General features: G+C 35.0%; 1 protein-coding gene across 1 annotated transcript in view; it reads right to left on the reverse strand.

The window, feature by feature from the left end:
* ABCB5 (ATP binding cassette subfamily B member 5) overlaps positions 1 to 19208 on the reverse strand; it is a gene marked incomplete at both ends in the record, with an annotated part of 111721 nt that overhangs the window by 51541 nt on the left and 40972 nt on the right. Inside the window, 3 exon segments of the mRNA XM_082846228.1 lie at positions 2125 to 2205; positions 2207 to 2254; positions 6185 to 6346. Of these exon segments, the coding sequence (XP_082702354.1) occupies positions 2125 to 2205; positions 2207 to 2254; positions 6185 to 6346 (291 nt within the window).

The following is a 19208-nucleotide window of genomic DNA, read 5'->3' on the forward strand; positions in this document are numbered from 1 at the left end:
GTTGTGTTAGTTTCAGGTGTATAGCAAAGTGAATCAGTTCTACATATACCTATATCTACTCTTTTTTAGATTCCTTTCCCATGTGGGTCATTAGAGTTCTTAACCTGTTTGTGTCATGGACCCCTTCAGAAAACTGATGAAGTCTATGGAATCCTTCCTAGAAGAATTTATAACAATGTACCAAATAACACATCTCAAAGAAAGCCAATTATATTGAGATATAATATTTAAAATGTTTAACAAAAAATTCAAAGCTCTGATACAGTTATGTGCTTCATTATTGGCACATTAAATAACAAGATCTAATAGTGATGAATGTAAAGATATTCTGGGGAATTCCCTGGTGGATTAGGGCTCTGTGCTTCCACTTCAGGGAGGATGGGTTAGATTCCTGGTTGGGGAACTTAGATCCCGCATACTGCATGGCATGGCCAAAAAAAAAAAAAAAAAAAATAAGATATTCTAAGATATCTGTAATAACTATAATGTGATATAAATATTTCTGTGATTTTCATTGGTGACATTGCAGGCCCTGGTAATACTAATGTAGTCTGTTGTTTATATTCATAATTAAAGTAAATTAAATTTCTATCAAGTATAGGTAGAAAAAATAGTTGTGATTTTTTTTTGCCCATTCAGGTTAATTCCTGTGAGTCATGAACCACTGGTTAAAAACCCCCAATGACTTTCTGTTAGAGTAAGTATAGAATCCAAAATTGTTTTTATGTCCTACAAGGTGCTACATGATCTGGTCCCTGAGTATCTCATACACTTCTCTGCTCACCTCTCTCCTCCTTAGTCACTGTGGCTCCCAATTCCAGGCCCTTATGTTTGCTGATTCCCCTGTTCAAAATAATACCAGCTCTGTCCTGGTTACTGAATTTTGCTTCTCAGGTCCAAATTCACCCTTTTGTCTGATAAACTTTTCTCTTTTACCAGTTGGTAAGATGTCAAGCTCCGTCAGTAGAGGCTGCTGGAAAGACATTGTAGGAGGGGATTATTCTTCCTGCTCTTACCGGTAGCTTACTGGGAAAGCTCCTGCAAGATGAACTTTTTTCTCCGCTGTTTTGCCTGCACAGTTTTTTCAGAGTTGGGTGCCTGTAGAGTGCAATTTTCTTCTGTGTTTGGCCATCAAGCGCTTTCTCCAGCTCTTGGCTTACCCATTAGAAGTGTAGCCGTGGGGCCCAGACAGCACAGGCTTATGTTTCAGCCAGGTCGCTGATGTCTGCACCTCTTATACACAGAACTGCACTTGACTCCTGCAGAAGGCAACCTCTCCAGTCCCTGGTTTCAGCAGTGCCCAGTAGCTTCTCCTGGCACCTAGTGGGTTTTGAAGCTCAGAACCTCCCTGTGGAAGGTCTCCCTTGGCACCTTGGAGGACAGATTTCAAGCAAGCTCCACCAGTGAGGTACCTGGGCATCTTCTCTGCTATCCAGTGAGCCAAAGCTGTGCCCTTTGCAGTAAGGCCTGTATCTCCACTTCAGTTTCGGACAATAATGAATGCTCTTCCTTGGGTCTCTTTTCACCCCAGGGGTGGTAGTTGGTACTTTTTATTATGACCTCTGAATTCTTTAGAGTTCTCTTAATTTCCACTAGCCAATTCCTATTACTCCAATTCCCTACTGATTCATTACACTAAACTTTCTCTGTTCAACCATCATTATATATATATATATATAAGTGTGTGTGAATGCTATGTATGACCACGTACCTAAATGGAAAGTACTGAATCTAGAATTAAAAGCAGTAGACTGGCAATGCCGGAGAAGGGCAGAGGAGGAGGTTTGGGGCAGATAATCCCAGGGCTTCAGGCTGATAATTGGCAGATGAGACCGAGAAGAGTGGGTAGGAAGATGGTGGGAATAGTTAATGGGCGGTCAACCTCAAGTATCTGTCAGACCCAAGGAGAAGAAGGGAATTCCAGTTTGGGAGGAAATAGTGGACCAAAGAGAGAAGTGGGATGATGTGGAAACTGGTGGTTAGGAAGACAGAAGCTAATATTCAGGGGCTGGATGAGAGATTTCATGGTGTCTGAGGTTAGTTAGTTAGTTAGATAGTTGGTAACATGATAGTTGGTAACAAGTTACCAACATGTTGGTAACTTGTTGATAGTTGAACCATTACCTCTTTATTTTGGATGGATTCCTCAGACTTGTCAGTGAAGTCTGACTTGATGCTCTTCATAGAGCACAGAGGAATTGAGCTCAGTAGAGTATGCCATTGAGTTCATCTGTTCATCAGCATTTTTAATATCCTAAATGAAGAATATACATGTTACCACTAGAAGAATGCCTTAAAAATTCAAAGCAACTTTATTAAGCATCCCTCTAAAATTGTACTGCTTCTGTTATTGAAAGTGGTGTATTCCTGAGCAGTTCTTGCTAACGTTTTCGGACTCGATACAGAGACAGTAAGTCCAACTCATACTAAAATGTTAGTGAGTAACAATAGCTTTTATTGTGCCTTTTCCCCCAAAGACCTGTACAATTAACTAGAGAAAACAATGTCTTAATTCAAAACAATTATTCCACTAGCAAGGACGGATCTTAGTAAAAGGAATTTGTGAGGGAGATGACTCAAATATACCCTCTCTCTGATCCCTTCTTCCCAGCCTTCTCTGGAGCTTACAAATTGATAACATATATCAAGGCAGTTAAATGTGAGGTTGGTCCTGGGCCTGAGATAGATCTCAGGAGACAATAACATTTTCCAGGCTTGCCACTGCTGCCCATTCCAATCTGACCAAAAAGCAAAATTGGTGGGTCCACCTCCAAAAGAATGAGAAATTCCGAAGCCATCAAGTTAACCTTAAAGCCGCTTAAATCATAGAATAGGATAAAGTTCTAAACCAGATTGCTCTAAGTCTAGTTTTTTTTTTCTTGCTACTCCAAGAAATAAGACCAGTTTCAGTGAAATAAAGGAGTTACATATTCTCTGCTTATCTGAATGTGGTGCGAGTAAATTTGTGACTTCCTCGTGAAGAGATGGGAAGAGGCGAGAAGACAGAAATGAAGAGGCCAGTTAGGGTGATGGTGGCCCTGACCATGGTGGGGAGTAGAGATGGAAAGACTTAGATAATTTGAGGTGCAAGGGAGAGTATGTACACGGAAGGTTTCCCAGGGACACTGTGATTCTTTAACAAGAGTAACAACTGTTAATCAGGCATTTCAAACTAACATGAACTTTAACCAGCTATCCTAATATCTTTAATCAGATATTCCTTTATGCTATCACTTTCTTTTTTTCAGTAAATTTCTCTACCGAGAAAGAAATTTTTTATTTGGCATTTTTTCAGGAGCTATTTACTTTGTGCCAAGTTTAAAATAAAATTTTTACTTCTCATAATAAAATTTTCTAAAGAGGTGCTTTAACAGATCAAAGACAATTCCTTTTCCTGAGAAGGCTGCTAGACAAAATAAGAATGACAAGAAGTTTTGGTATGTATGTGTCTCTACCAGTTTTTATTTCACTTTTGTGTGAAAACTCACTAAAGGAAGCTCACAGACTCACTATGTCTGTAAATAATTATGATGAATAATTAGATGAATAATTAGATGAATAACTAGATGAATGAATAACTAGATGAATAATTAGATGAATAACTAGCATTGAATCTGTACCTGATTACAGCAATAACCATGGTTTGAACTTTCTTTAGAAGTTTGATTGGATAACAAACACTAATGCTAAGAATGGTAATATAATAAAATTTATTATGCTAACAATAATTCTAGGTACTTTACATAATTGAACTCATTTAATACTCAATGTAATTAATTAATATGTTATTATTTTCCTCACTTTACAGTTTAGAAAACTGAGGCACAGAGATTTTAAACAACTTACCCACAGTCCTAAAACTATTAAATGGCAGAGTAAGGATTTCAACTTGCTGTGTCTCCAGAGCTTGTGACTGTAACCATTTTCCTATGCTGCTTTTTGGGATTGATTTTCTTAGCAGCATTAACTTTGTAATACTTACGAAAATCATGAATTGTCATAAATTAATTCATTTGGACACTATAGGCAATAGTGGCAAATAAATGCATCCAGAGTTTCAGAAATGTGGTACTGTTTATGTAGATATCACATATGTTATGTTTACTATATATTTCCCAGAATATTAGAGCTGTTCATTGAGTATTAATATTTAAAATTGTATTATTATATCAGAATGAAAATTAGTTTAGGTAATCAGAGAGTACTAATCCATTTTGAATATGGTATTTTAAATTTTTATACACTTATACCACAAACACTCCATTTTTGTTTTCCTTATGTTGTGGAACTCTTTCACCTAACACCTAAAAATGGAGTTTTAATTTAGTTATAATGAAAAATAAAGAAGTGTTGCTTCAAAGAAAGATCTGAGTGTAGTAGTTTTTTAAAATCTCAAAGTAGTGTTAATTTGACCACAGTTATTTCCTTTTATTGTTACAACTATTAGTTTGAAGATACTGAACTTAATAACTTCATAAATTATTAATTCTACTGTGGAATGAAAATCATGAACATTCAACTGGCAAATAACATGTACATTTTATTTTTAAAGAAAAATATAGCCTAATATAAAATAAAATTGGAATCAAGCAGTTTTTAAATCAATATAAGATTACATTTTCAAACTTTTAATTTTTTTTATTATCATTGCTTTAGAGGATGTGTTTAAAAATCCTTCATTCTAGAATTGTGGAGAAAGCTGGGGTTTGAAATTCTAAGTTTGATGAGATGGAGACTCATAACTTTCTAAATTTCCTAATTTGTGAAATAATAATATTGATATCAAAAATATAATCAGAAAGTTGAAGAAGTAAAATAAACCAAAAAAGGTTGATATTAGTTGTCTGCAGAAGACCCCTTGGAAAGAAGGCTGCCTTCCAGACCAAGAGATGAAGGCAGAATGAAGAAGAGAGCTAGAGCCTAATCACTATCACTTATGTTAATGCACCCTAATGGAAGAACCATGTGAAATTCAGTAGGCTAGGTCATATGCATGCAAACATGTGGATCCTCAAAAACAGGAGTTTGTCAGTGTGCCTCCAGGATTATCGTGCCTCCTCTTCATTGCCTAATATGAGCTTTCTGGTCTCCCTCTAAGAATTTGATGTATACACAGTATGGATATATGTGTGCATCCTTTCATTCAGCAGATAGATTTTGAGTGTGCCAAGCACTGGGGTAGGTGCTTCTGACACAGGAAGTCTCAGCCTTTTCATAATCTGACCTTCGTTATCCAAATTTTCCATTATTCCCCCAACACTTATTACTCGTGGCAGGCTGGTCTCCTTTCTGTTTAGTTACAAACCAAGTTCCTTATTACTTCCACATTACCTAGATTTCTCCTCCTTTTCCACCTCTTACCTTTATAATTTTTAAAATTTTATTTATCTATTTTTGGCTGCATTGGGTCTTCATTGCTGCACACGGGCTTTCTCTAGTTGTGGTGAGTGGGGGCTACTCTTTGTTACGGTGCATGGGCTTCTCATTGTGGTGGCTTCTCTTGTTGTGGAGCACGGGCTCTAGGAGCACAGGCCTCAGTAATTGCAGCATGCAGGCTCAGTAGTTGTGGCGCACGGGCTTAGTTGCTCCACAGCATGTGGGATCTTCCCAGACCAGGGATTGAACCCATGTCCCCTGCATTGGCAGGCGGATTCTTAACCACTGTGCCACCAGGGAAATCCCCCTCCTACCTTCTTGCCTTCAAGATTTCTTCATGAATACTTCCATGGGTAATCTAGTTCCCTATATCCCCATCAATCTTGCTTCTTATTTCTACAACTTGTAATATCTGTATGCATGATTCTGCATTTTGCCTCTGTAGCTAAGTTTTAAATCTTTAAGTAGGGATTGTGTGTTATATTTCTTTGTGTTTTAACAAAAAGATCATGGAATATAGAGTTAGATTGCTCTGGATCTGCCACATACAAGATTTGAAGCCTATTTGTAGTGTGCCTGGCAAATATTAGGTACTATGTAACAATTAGTTCTTTAACTTTCATCATTGTCTAGCACAATGCTGAGGATATTAGACTCACTGAATTTCTTCACTAAGGAACTATAAATAAACCTTGGTTGCCTTGTGAAACCTAAGATTATAATTCAAGACTTCTATTTTCTAGCATGGCGTGATTTCTGAAAAGTCAAAAAAAATCTGCAAACATACATTATGTCATGTAAACATTACCTGTGACATTGCAAGTGAATAATATAGACCCTGTTTTGCCATTAGTTCAGCATGTGTTCCTTTTTCCACCACCATCCCATCTTTTATAGTCACAATCATATCTACACTTCGAATAGTGGAAAGCCGGTGAGCTACCACAATTGTAGTCCGACCTTTCCTTGCCTATAAAACAATAAGCATAGAAAATAAATATAAATTAGCAGAAATAACAAACTCTGAATATTCAAGAAAACTTCTTATAGTATTATTTGAGTATCAAAGAATCTTACCTCTGGATATAGAACTTTGAAAACTTTGATTAGGGAGGCCAATAGAAATTAAAATAAAAAGGCAGGAAGTTAGGTTCCAAATTGCTGGATTTATAAAACCATAGTATCTTAGAACTAGAAAGGAAACTAAAGACCATTTAATCTGAGCCACCTAACAACTGCCTGGCTATTAGTAACTAAAAATAACTAAGTTTAAGTAACTTAAACTTATTATTTCTTATTTTTTCATCTCTAAAATGGGGTACAGATTCAAGATAATATGTTTCTGACTTTTTAACAAATATTATATATCAATACACACGGAAAAGTATACATAAGTGTACAGATAATGCACTTTCACAAACCAATTACATCCAGATGCATAGTACCCAGATTACAAAACAGATCATTACCAGCACCCTGAAACCCTCTTCAAGCTCTCTTCTAATCACTGTTACCACTCACCTACACCAACGGTAACCACCCTCCTAACTTCTAACAGCTTAGATTTATTTTGTTTAGTTTTTTTTCTTTTATATAAATGGAATTATACAGTACATACCCTTCTATGTCCAGGCATTTTTGTTTAACATTATGTTTTTGAGATTCATCCATTTTGTTTTATATCATTGGAGATCATTCTTATTGCTGAATAGTATTGCATTGTGTGAAGATACCACAATTTATTTTCCATTCTACTGGTCATTGACATTTGGGTAGTTTCAGGGTTTTCCTATTATGAATAGATTCCTACACATATTTACTTGGTGAACATACGTCCCCAATTCTAGTAGATGTATACCTAGGAGGGGAATTATTGAGTCATATGCTCAGCTATTTTAGATTCTGCCAAACAGCTTTTCAAAGTGGCTGTCCCAGTTTATAAATGTTTTCCAACAGTGAAAGAGGGTTACGTTTACTCTATATTCTCACAAACACTTGGTATTTTCTTTGTCTGGCAGGTGAATACTATCATATTGTGGCTTTTATTTGCACTTTCCTGGTGACTGATAAAATTGAAAAACTTTTCATATCGTTAGTGGCAATTTGGATATTCTCTCCTGTGAACTGTATGTTTTTGTTTTTTTTTCTATTGGAACTATCTTTTTCTTGTCAATTTTCAGAAGTTGTTTATATATTCTATATATGAGGACTTTGTCAGATACTATGTATTACAATTATTTTTCCCCCTCTATACTGTTGTTTTCGCTCTCTTAATGGTGTCTTTTGATGAATAAAATTTAAAATTTTAATGAAGTCCAATTTATCAACTTTTCTCTAATAATTTATATTGTGTCATGTTTAAGAAATCTTTATTTACTCCAACGTCACATGAATGTTTTTCTATCTTTTACAATCTTTATCATTTTGCCTTTCATATTTAGATCTATAATTCATGTGGAATTGACTTTTGTGTGTGGTGTCAAGTAGGAGTCAATGGACATTTCCCTATGTAGTTAACCAATTCCCAGCAGCATTTTTTGGAAAAAAAAAATCCTTTCTCTATTGCACTACAGAGAAGTTTTTGTTATTAAATCAGGTGACCATTATTTTGGGTCTGTTTCTGTATTCTGTATATTGTTCTACTATTCAGTTTGTCTATAGGTCTTTATATATACTAATCTAAGTCTTCTAGCTTTATTGCTACTCTACAAGATTGTCTTAACTATTCCTAAGGTAATATATTTTTTGTAAATGCTTAGCACAATAACTGATACGTTTGGCATACTACAGGCACACTAAAAATTTCTGGATATTCAAGGACTGACAGTTAATATTACTACAATTATTATTACTGCTATTTATTTTTATCATTCTCATATTTTATCCTTATCTATTACAGAGAAGGAAATTGGAGCTCAGAAAACTTTAGAAGCTTGCTCAAGGCTTCAGCCAGTCATGGGAAAGACTGGTATACTAGAATCTGGTATGAGGGTTCTCTATTCTCTAAAAAGGGTCTCTCCATTGCAGTAGTTGATGAAGGAGATAAGTATTTCTTTCAAACTCCTCTATTCCAAATCTATAAGAGAAGGAAACTTGAAAACAATAGTTATTAAGATTAAATAACACTGTGGAAACAGATTTATAATATAATGTTATATGGAAAAAATACAGGAAAAAAAGTTGCATCATGTTATAACTAAGTTAAAAAAAAAAAAACTATCCATAGAAAAAGACACCTATATAGTAATGTAGCAAAATACTAAGAGTGCCTATATTTAACTATTGGGCCTATGTGTTGTATTCTTCTTGTTTCAATTTTCTCAATTTTATTTAATGTATATGTATTTCATTTTTGTTTAAAAGAAAGCTAAAACAATTTGGAAAAATATATTCCATTTTTAATAGCTTTTGTTTTTATGAGTAATATCTATATGCTCATGAGCAAAAAGTAGGTGCTATTATGAAAAACTGAAAATACACTGTTTTGATTAAAGGCCTTTTTAACTATTATATTTACAGCACCTTATTTAAAATAAAAAAAGGATGAAAGTTATATTATGATATATTTGGCTAATATTAAGGTGATCATTTAAAGTATCATCAAAAGAAGGACATTCTTGAGTGGGACAGAAGGGGCAAACTGGAAATTTTTCAGGACAACTGGGACATGTAATTATAACTTAAAATCATTTGAATTTATGGTCTAGGGTCAGGAAAGTTAAAGAGAAATCATATATACCACTCAGGTTCCAAATAGCAGTAGAGAAATGCTTACTACGTATATCGAATATTCTACCTGGGCATTAATTTTAAAAAATACCCAGGGAAATAGGACTGGGAATGAAGACACTATAACTTATCAAACCTAGGTTTCTGCATTAAGCAAATATTGTTACTAAGTTTGGCTCTTGAAACAGACTTATCTGTAAATATCATATATATGTATGCACACATATATTTATGTCAGGAATACATGCACATATATAAACATATTCAATATATGTATAGACATATACATACTTGATGTGTATGCATGCGCATTTTGCATGCACATTTTGTACTCAAGCCAACCAACATGCATGCGCATTTTGTACTCAGCCAACCAACAACCAAGAATGTTATAATTTGGGTTAGTAATGAGGAATGATGCCTAAAGTTCATAGGAGGGGCTAGGTCACTGTATCACAGTCATCTAAAGTTCCTCCTAGTTGTGGTGGCAGTAAAGAGATCACTGGCAGAACCAGCTTCATGGGTGTGTGAACTATGCAGTTGCTCAGGGCCCCATGCTTAGAAGGGTCCCACCCTTGGTTTAATGCTCTGCTGTTGCCATCTTGTAATTCTTAATAATTTTTGAGCAGGAGGGCCCATATTTTCATTTTCACTAGGGCCCTACAATCATGTAGCTGGCCCTGATCATTGTTAAAGGTAAAAAGGTTTCCATGTGGGTGTACCTAGCTGGTTTGTCTCAAGCATAGATATTAAAAGAGCTCTTTAAACAGGTAGATAAAAAGAAAAAAAAAGAAAATTTAACATCTATCCAAGGTAGGATTCCTTTTTGTCACGACCTCAATAACATTCTAATAATCAGACTGTAATTATTATTCAAAGCATCTAAATTTGTATTACAGTTAACCTACATCTCCTGTCACATAGAGTAGATAGAATAGATAGTTACTTCTGCCCTCAGCAGCCCTACCTGTGTTTCAGACCTCTTTTTTAAAAATACAAGATAATGAGACAATATGACTGGCACCAAATTCCCCTTGATTTTTTTAGTCTGAAAGCAGATCATCACACTGCATGAATAGCTAAGCAAACAACAGACTAGGAATGGAGTCCACTGTTTCAAGTAAAACTCACAATACAGTAACTCTGACATATATAATGATGGACATAACTGTTATTGTATTACATGCTAATTAAGTACAAATGGTAAGCAATCTCATATATAGACCATAAAGAGTACCATGTTTATAGAGGAAATCTTAATTTTCAATAATTCTTTCATCACTTCTGTTCTCTGGAGTCACAGTTTCTAGGTTTGAGTCTTGTTTCTGCCATTTTTGGGGGTCTGCAATCTTAGACTAGTTGCTTAACTTCCCTGAGTCTTAGTTTCCTCATTTGTTAAATGGGGAAAATTATGCTACCTATATTTTAGGGTTATTGCACAGATTAATATCCTTGGTACCATACCTCAAACATGGAAAGTTTGCAGTAAATAATAGCTTTCATACTATTAACTGTCTTCAGGCTGCAGACCCTTGACTATTTACTGAGAGCAAGCCCAAAGATAAGTCAAGGTCTTTAACTTTGAGAGAGCTAATAAGGGAGGCAGAAAAATAATTACAACATAAAGTAATAAATCTGTAATTGAAGTTATATAAAAATACCACAGGAGAGCAGAAGTGATTAACTGTCTAGTTGAATGAAGATTGTCAAATAGATGATTTTGAGTAGGGTCTTAATGAAAGAATAGAAGTTTGCCAGGGAGAAAAAGATGAGGGGTAATTATGATAGAGGCTACAGCAAATCAGGCAGTTGGGCTTAAAAGGGCATGCATTCAACAGGTGAATGGATAGGTGCACATATACAATGGAATATTACTCAGCCATAAAAAAGAATGAAATAATGCTATTTGCAGCAACATGGACGGACCTAAAGATTATCAAACTACGTGAAATAAGCCAGACAGAGAAAGATAAATATCATATGATATCACTTACATGTGGAATCTAAAAATTGATACAAATGAACTTATTTACAAAACAGAAACAGACTCACAGAAATAGAAAACAAACTTATGGTTACCAAAGCGTAAAGGGGGGGGGAAGGGATAAATTAGGAGTTTGGGATTAGCAGATACAAACTATTATATATAAATAACCAGATCCTACTGTATAGCACAGGAAACAATATTCAACATCTTGTAATAAACTATAATGGAAAAGAATCTGAAAAAGAATATATATATATATACACACACACACACATATACATATATCTGAATCACTTTGCTGTACACCAGAAACTAACACAACATTGTAAACTAACTATACTTCAATTAAAAAAAAGGGCATGGATTTGTGAAGAATATTGAGGTTCACATGTAGCAGAGTTGTTTGAAGAATGGAAGGTCATGGAGCTAGGAATAGAATTTAGGGCTAGTTAACGTAAAGCAATTTTAAAGAGTGCTTCTTCTGTACGGAACAGAATTTACGGGAAGTTTCTGAACAGGGGAAAGGTGTATATAAATGAAATTTCTTCTTTACAAATTATCCATCACTCTGTATTTACATATGGTTTCAGGACTTTTAAGGTCTTTCTAAACCCTTAGATTCTATTTTTTCCATACAAGTTATTTTATCATGTTTTTGAGATTTGAGAGGTTACAAAATAATCAACGTAAAAATGTTGATGCTGTTGTAAATAGCTACAGACATAATAGTTTGAACTGTTTTTATTGCTTTTTTTCTCTTTTTACTCCTTAAGACAACTTAATTTATATATATATATATGATTAATTATTAACTACTGATGGCAAAAATAATTATTACTTTTGAAAATATCTTACATTTTAAAGAATGTTAGAGTTTAAAACGTTCTATAACTAACAGTTCTCTGTTTGGTTTTGCTCACACTGTCCCATAAGCTGATTTGGAAAGTATGCTTATTTTCCTCTAAGAGATAGAGAAACCGAGGCTCAGGAAGTTATGTAATGGATGTCAGTCCACATAGCAGGCAGTTGGTAATGCTGAAACGCACACTCAGGTCGTTTGAATGCTTTAAGTCCACAAACCCCGCTGCATCTCTGTGAGATGTCTTCCTGTTAATGTGACTAAAAGCCCTTTGCATTGACTGCTTCTTATACCCTACAAGTTTTCTTTTCCTGTACCTTACACCAGCACTAAGTGTAGGCTTTTCATTCGGCCTACTTTTTGTACACTTCTGTAAACAGTTTTACACATGAACAAAGTAGAACTATTGAAACTCCTTGTGTTGAAATGCAGGTAATGATGAAAATTACTGATCCTTAATAGTGATCTTACAATACTGAGCATGCATACCAAAGAGCTATTTTCAATTCTATAATATATACTTCATTTAAATAATATTTATAAACTCTACTCTCTAATAGTTTATACTGTATGGTTTTAAAAATGGGTGATTTCTGAATTTTGTAAAATATAAGAAGTAAATATATTGGGAAAGGAGAATACCAAGGCAGTGCCTCAAAAAATGAACAGTCAACTGTATAAAATAAAAGACAGAATTTTCCTTTGAACCAAGATGGAGTATCAAGGATAAGATTTATTCTCCCACCTGAAACCAAGAAAACAACTGGAAAAATGGTTTTCAAAACACTGAATATTTATTAGGCAATGAAGCACAGTGACCCCTTGAAACACAGAAGGTGAGTACTACAATTGCCCCAGTTTATTTCCTTGAAAGAATTTTCAGGGTGTAGTGTGTGGAGGAGGAATGCAAGTGGAGTTGGTTGACTTGCTGAGTTAAGGAGGTGGGGTTAAGGGTCTGGGAAGACCAAGATAGCAAGAGTTCACAGAGAACAGTGCTAGAGAGGAAAAAAATGCAGAGAGAACTTGGGAAATCTTTAGAGGATCCCTCTCAAGTATTCAATGGAGAACTGACTGTAGAAGAATGTGGAAACTACTCAAGGCTAGAGAAGGAGGCACCTGAAAGGATTAGAGGGTATCATACCTGTTCCAACCAGCATGACTGCGAAACTTTATAATTCACGGGGGCATTGGGTAGAGTACTCAAAAGAGTCCTGCCTCCATAGTGGAGAATACTTTGCTTTAGACTAAAAATAGCTCTGGTCTAGCCTAACAAAAATTAAAAGTAAAGAAAAAATGTCAACTTGTTTCTAAGTAAAAGCTGCATCTCTCAGCAAAAGTCAAGAATATTTCTAAGAATATAAAAATAACCAGAACCCTACAAGGTAAAATTCACAATTTTTTTTTTTTTTTTTTTTTTTTTGCGGTACGCGGGCCTCTCACTGTTGTGGCCTCTCCTGTTGTGGAGCACAGGCTCCGGACGCGCAGGCTCAGCGGCCATGGCTCACGGGTCCAGCCGCTCCGCGGCATGTGGGATCTTCCCGGATCGGGGCACGAACCCGCGTCCCCTGCATCGGCAGGCGGACTCTAAACCACTGCGCCACCAGGGAAGCCCAATTCGCAATTTTCGACACCCAATAAAAAATGGCCAGGCATGCAAAAAAGCTAGAAAATACAACTAATAACAAGGAGAAAAATCAATTAATGGAGACTGCTCCAGAACTAACACAGATGTAAAATTTAGCAGACAAGGACATTAAAGAAATAAATAGCACTGGAAATGGTAAATACATGGGAAATTATATAGTTTTTTCCTTATTATTTAAATCTCTTTAGAAATAAATGATTTAAGCAAAAAAAAAAAACAACAACAACAGTGAAAACAATGTAGCATTGGGTTTATAATACATGTATAACTTTATAACACATGTATATTACTATTAGATAATTAGATAATTATAATAATAATAGCTTGAAGGCCAGAAATGGAGGAATGGAAGTATACTAATGTAAGTCCTTTTTACTCTATGAGAGGTGATGTAATATCATTTGAAGGTAGATGGTGATAAGTTAAAGGTATATACTATAAACCCTAAACCCATCACTGAAATAACAAAGAATTATAGCTAATAAACTTACAAAAGAGATGAAAAGGAATCATAAAAAGTACTCAGGTAATCCAAGTGAAGGGAGAATATGAGGAAAACAGGAGCAACAGCAGAAAAATAGCAAAGATGATCTATTTAAATTAATTCATATCAATAATCACATTAAATGTAAATGGTCTAAATACTCCAATTAAGTCAAGGATTGTCAGACTGAATACAAAGCCAAGAACCAACTGTATGCCACCTACAAGAAACACATTTTTTAAATAAAGACACAAATAGGTCTACATTAAAAGGATGGAAAAAGACATACCATCATAACTCTAAGTAAAAGAGAGCTGGGGTGGGCTATATGAGTATCCGAAAAAGAAGACTGAGGAGCAAAGGACATAACCAGAGTAGAGAAGTTTACTTCATAATGATAGAGGGATCAATTTATCAAGAGGACCTGCCAATCCTGAATGTTTATGCCCATCATAACAGAGATCCAAAATACATGACACCAAAGTGGACACAACTGCAAGGACAAATCCAATCTACAATAATAGTTGGAGAATTCAATATCCCTTTCTCAATAATTTATAGAACAAGTACACAGAGAATCTATAAGGATAAGGAAGACTTGAATAACACTATTAACTGACTTCACATAATTGATATTCATAGAACACTTCGCCCAACAACAGCAAATGCACATAATTTCCAAGTCTACATAGAATATTTACCAAGATAGACCATATTGTGTCATAAAGCAAGTCTTAATAAATTTTTAAAAATTCAAGTCATACAAAGTATGTTCTCTGACCACAAAATTGTTAAATTAGAATTCAATATAGAAACATCTCTGGAAAATCCCCAGATGCTTGGAAACCAAATAACACTTCTCAAGTAAATGACCTCAGATTCAACCTAAGAAAACAAAGAGGGAAGAGCAAGTTAAATTTAAAGTGAGCAGAACAAAGGAAATAATAAAGATCCAAGCAGAAATCAATTATATATAAAGAAGGAAAATAAGCCATAGAGACATCAGTATAACAGAGAGTCCAAAGATAGACCCATACATATGTGGACAAACTGATTTTCTACAAATGTGTAAAGGCAGTTCCATGCAGAAAAACAGTCCTTTCAACAAATATTGCTGGAACAACTGCAATGTGCAAATAAAATAAAACAAAACAACAACGAAACGAACTTCTCACCATACAAAACACCATGAACAGAAATTAACACAAAATTTATCATAAACCTAAATGTAAAACTAAAACTATAATACTGCTAGAAGAAAACATAGGGGAAAATATTTGTGATCTTGGATTTGGTAAAGATTTCTCAAGCAGAACACTAAAAGCTTGATTTACAAAAGAAAAAAATGATAAATTGAACTTCTTCAAAATCAAAGTCTTCTGTTCTTTGGAAGATCCTCGTAAGAGGATGGAAAGACAAGTCCCAGATGAGAAGAAATATTTTCCAATCAGTTATCTGATAAAATCCTTATATCCAGAATGTAAAGAATATATAAAGAACTCTCAAAACTCAAAGACAAGAAAACAAAAGACCACTCAAAAAATGGTATGAGGATAACATGTGAACAGACACTTTAACAAAGAAGAGATATGGATGGTCAATAAGCACATAAAAATGCTCAACATCATTAGTCATTGGGATAACTCAGATTAAAAGAAAAATAAGACACCACTACGTATTTCTAAAATCAAAATTCCTGGATATATCAAGTATTGACAAGTATGTGGAGTAGCTGGAATTCTCATATATTATAGGAACGTAAAAGGAAAATAGTTTTGCACTTAATTAAAAAGTTAAACATACTCCTATCATAAGATTCACCCATTCAAATCCTAGGTATTTACCCAAGAGAAATAAAAGCTCATGTTCACAGAAAGACTTACATGTGAATGTTCAGAGCAGCCTTACCTATAATATTTAAAACCTGCAAACAAACCAAATAACTCAAGTGGGCATGAATACCAATAGCTCAAACTGTGGTATATCCATATAATGGAATACCATTCATCAACAAAAAAGGAAGGAACTACTAATACATTCCACAACATGCACAAGTCTCAAAACAATTATGCTTAGTGAAAGGAGCCAGACAGAACAGGATACATACTGTCCGATTTCATTTACATAAAGCTCTAGAAAATACACACTAGTTTATAGTGGCAGTAAACAAATCAGTGGCTGTTAAGAGTCAGGGAAGAAGCATTGGGAAGGTTGGGATGCAGTGATTACAAAAAGCATGTAAAAATTTTTGGGAGTGATTGGTTGACAAGCTTGACTGTGGTGATGGCTTCACAGGTATACATATATGCCCAAACTTTTCCAATTGTATACTTTAGTATGTGCAGTTTATTGTACGTCAATTAAACCTCAAAAAAACTGTTAAGAAAAAGAAAGTCACACAAAAGAAACATTGGTACACAGCAACCCAGCTGGCCATTCTTGAAGTTCTGCAAGAATCCCCAATGAGACTGAGACATTTTAATGAATGTTATGTAAATATAATGAAAAAGCGGATTGAGGAGCAATTAACTGCATTGTAGGTAGGAAGATTTCTTTTTCTTAACTTCAGCAAGGTCTGATAATGGACATATGTGAGTTTCTATAGATAATATTTATGTGTAACATACTCTGCGGTAAAAGAGAGGTCTAAGTGCTGCAATGCTTAGTGCTTCCTTTATTTTTCATATCGCCAAACACACAGACATTTTATTAAACTGATGAGTGGATAATACTTGGGGAATGATTTTTTATTTGCTTTTTGTTTTCCTCAGTCTCTTATTTACTTTTATGTGGTAATTCTAAGCCTTGCTTATATAAAAACATTCTTATGAATGGTATGAAAAATTAGTAAAAAATGTAGTTAGCTTTTTCGTTTTAGTTTTTTTTAAATAAAATTTTTATTTTAGAATAATTTTAGACTTATAAAAAATTTGCAAAGATAGTACAATATTCATGTACCCTGCACATAGTATACTCCAGGGTCAACATCTGAGATTTCTATAGTGCTTTTGTCACAACTAACAAAATAATATAAAACTAATTATTAACTAGACTCCAAAATTTATTCAGGTATCCTTAATTTTTATCTATTATCCTTTTTCTGTCCCAGAATCCTCTCCAGAATACCACATTGCATTTAGTCATTATGTCTCCTTAGGCTCCTCTTGGCTGGGACAATTTTTCAGATAGCTCTATTTTTGAGGTACTAGACAGTTTTGAGGAATACCTGTCACATACTTGATAGAAGGTCCCTCAGTTTGGGTTTGTCTGATGTGCCTAGTTTTTAGGGGTAAGACATTCAGCCTATACTGATTCCCTTTCTCTCATTCAAACTTGAAGTTTGAATTCTATTTTGGGTCTTGGAGACCCTAGGACTTAATTACAGTGCCTTAAAAGATAATGTTAAGAACACTGTTGTTGAGTGTAAATGCATTAGAAGAACTATCACTGCAAAAGTGAAAACACCCAGACACCCAGGCTCCTGGCCCATATCTCTCCCATTGATTCAATTACATTTCCTTGAGGTTACAAATATTATTTCCTAAAAGCAAACAGAGCTCAAACCTTATTGATGAAGCTATGTTACCAATTAGCTCAATGGTTTTCACAGTACTAGCAAACATTTCTTAAAACAAATTAATGCATATGAAGTTTAATTTAAAACTATAAAAGGGCACATATAACACATCATACTCAAAGGAGAATGTGGGGAGAGAGAATGCTATAAAATCAAACAATTAGGAGATTGCAACTAGAAAAGGTCAAGAATGGTGTGCAGCCTCTGTGACAGAATCAGAATCACAAGGTTTCCTGGTGCAGGTTTGTACTATTCCAGCCCTTCTCGTCTTCAAAGAGGGGCTCACAGACATTACACATATATTCTCATATTTCTTCACTTATTAGGCATTACACATGGTGCAGGTTTACTTATTTTGCGAAAGTTCATACTGTTGTCTGACACCTGAAAACTGACAATAAGTGATGACCATTTCTACATTTGTGCCTTAGTGTGCATTGATGTTCCCCAGATGGGAACGGCCTGAGCTTACCCATTTGTATCATCTTTATGCTGCCAGGCTCCTGGTCTAAACTACAAACATTTGAATAAAGTCTATGTTATGTTACAATTTAATTTGTTATATCATGAATTAATGTCTGAGTATATGAAATAAATTACAGGAATACCTAATACTTTAAAAGGGAAAAACTGCTCCAAAGGCCTATCAAATGAGCCTACAAGTACCATACACACTTAAGGTACTATAAAGTACACTACAAGAATACAACTTCACTACATCATATGTGTGACCTAAAATGGATATAATAGCCATAGGGGAGAAAACAATTTCCAAACTAATCATTTCAGACCTAAAACAGAGAAGAGATTTTGGAAGCTAAGGCCTCTTAGAAAACTGATCAAAGAAATTAGAGCATATGCTTTGTCTTTTAGCAAGAATTACTGTAAAGATAAGGAAGGTAGTGCAATCCATTCCACTGTTTTCCTCTGATGCCTAGGTGTGATAGATTTTCAATATGTCTTTGTTGCTATTATTTCTTCTAGAAAGTACCAATTTGAAAGGATTTCCTAGCATCTCCTCTCCTCCTTCACAGTTTATACAAAGCTAAAAGCCAAACAATTAGTTATATGACCAAAGAAAGGTCAACAGGAAGATCTCTACTTGACACTGCTGGCATTTTCAGATTACTTCACAATTCCATGCACAACCATAAATCATCAGGTAATTAGCTTGGATTTTGAAATAGAGGGTGCTTTAAAACATTCCTCCCAGAATCGCTAGGGCAGAGATAAGGGCCTGAGGAGACCAGCTAGCTTCTCACCATTGGTGGCCATGGGCCTTGAACAAGTGTGGGCAACAGGAAAAGAAAGGAGAACAATGCAAAGCTGTGAGCATTTGAGAGGGCCTGCATTTGACTGCTGGGTCAGTTAACAGGGGTAATATACTCCCTGGAGAAGCCTGGAAACACAGAGTTCTAGTGTCTCACAGAAAGCATGAGGTGGGAAACCTATGGGACCACAAGTTCCCAGTGACTGCCTCCTAGAAAATTGCCTCAGGTGGACTTGGGGCCCACTGATAACATTTGCTCCATGATGCAGTCCTATGGTCTT

This window comes from Leucopleurus acutus (genome assembly GCF_964270905.1).
Source record: "Leucopleurus acutus genome assembly, chromosome: 9".
NCBI classification, from domain to species: domain Eukaryota; kingdom Metazoa; phylum Chordata; class Mammalia; order Artiodactyla; family Delphinidae; genus Leucopleurus; species Leucopleurus acutus.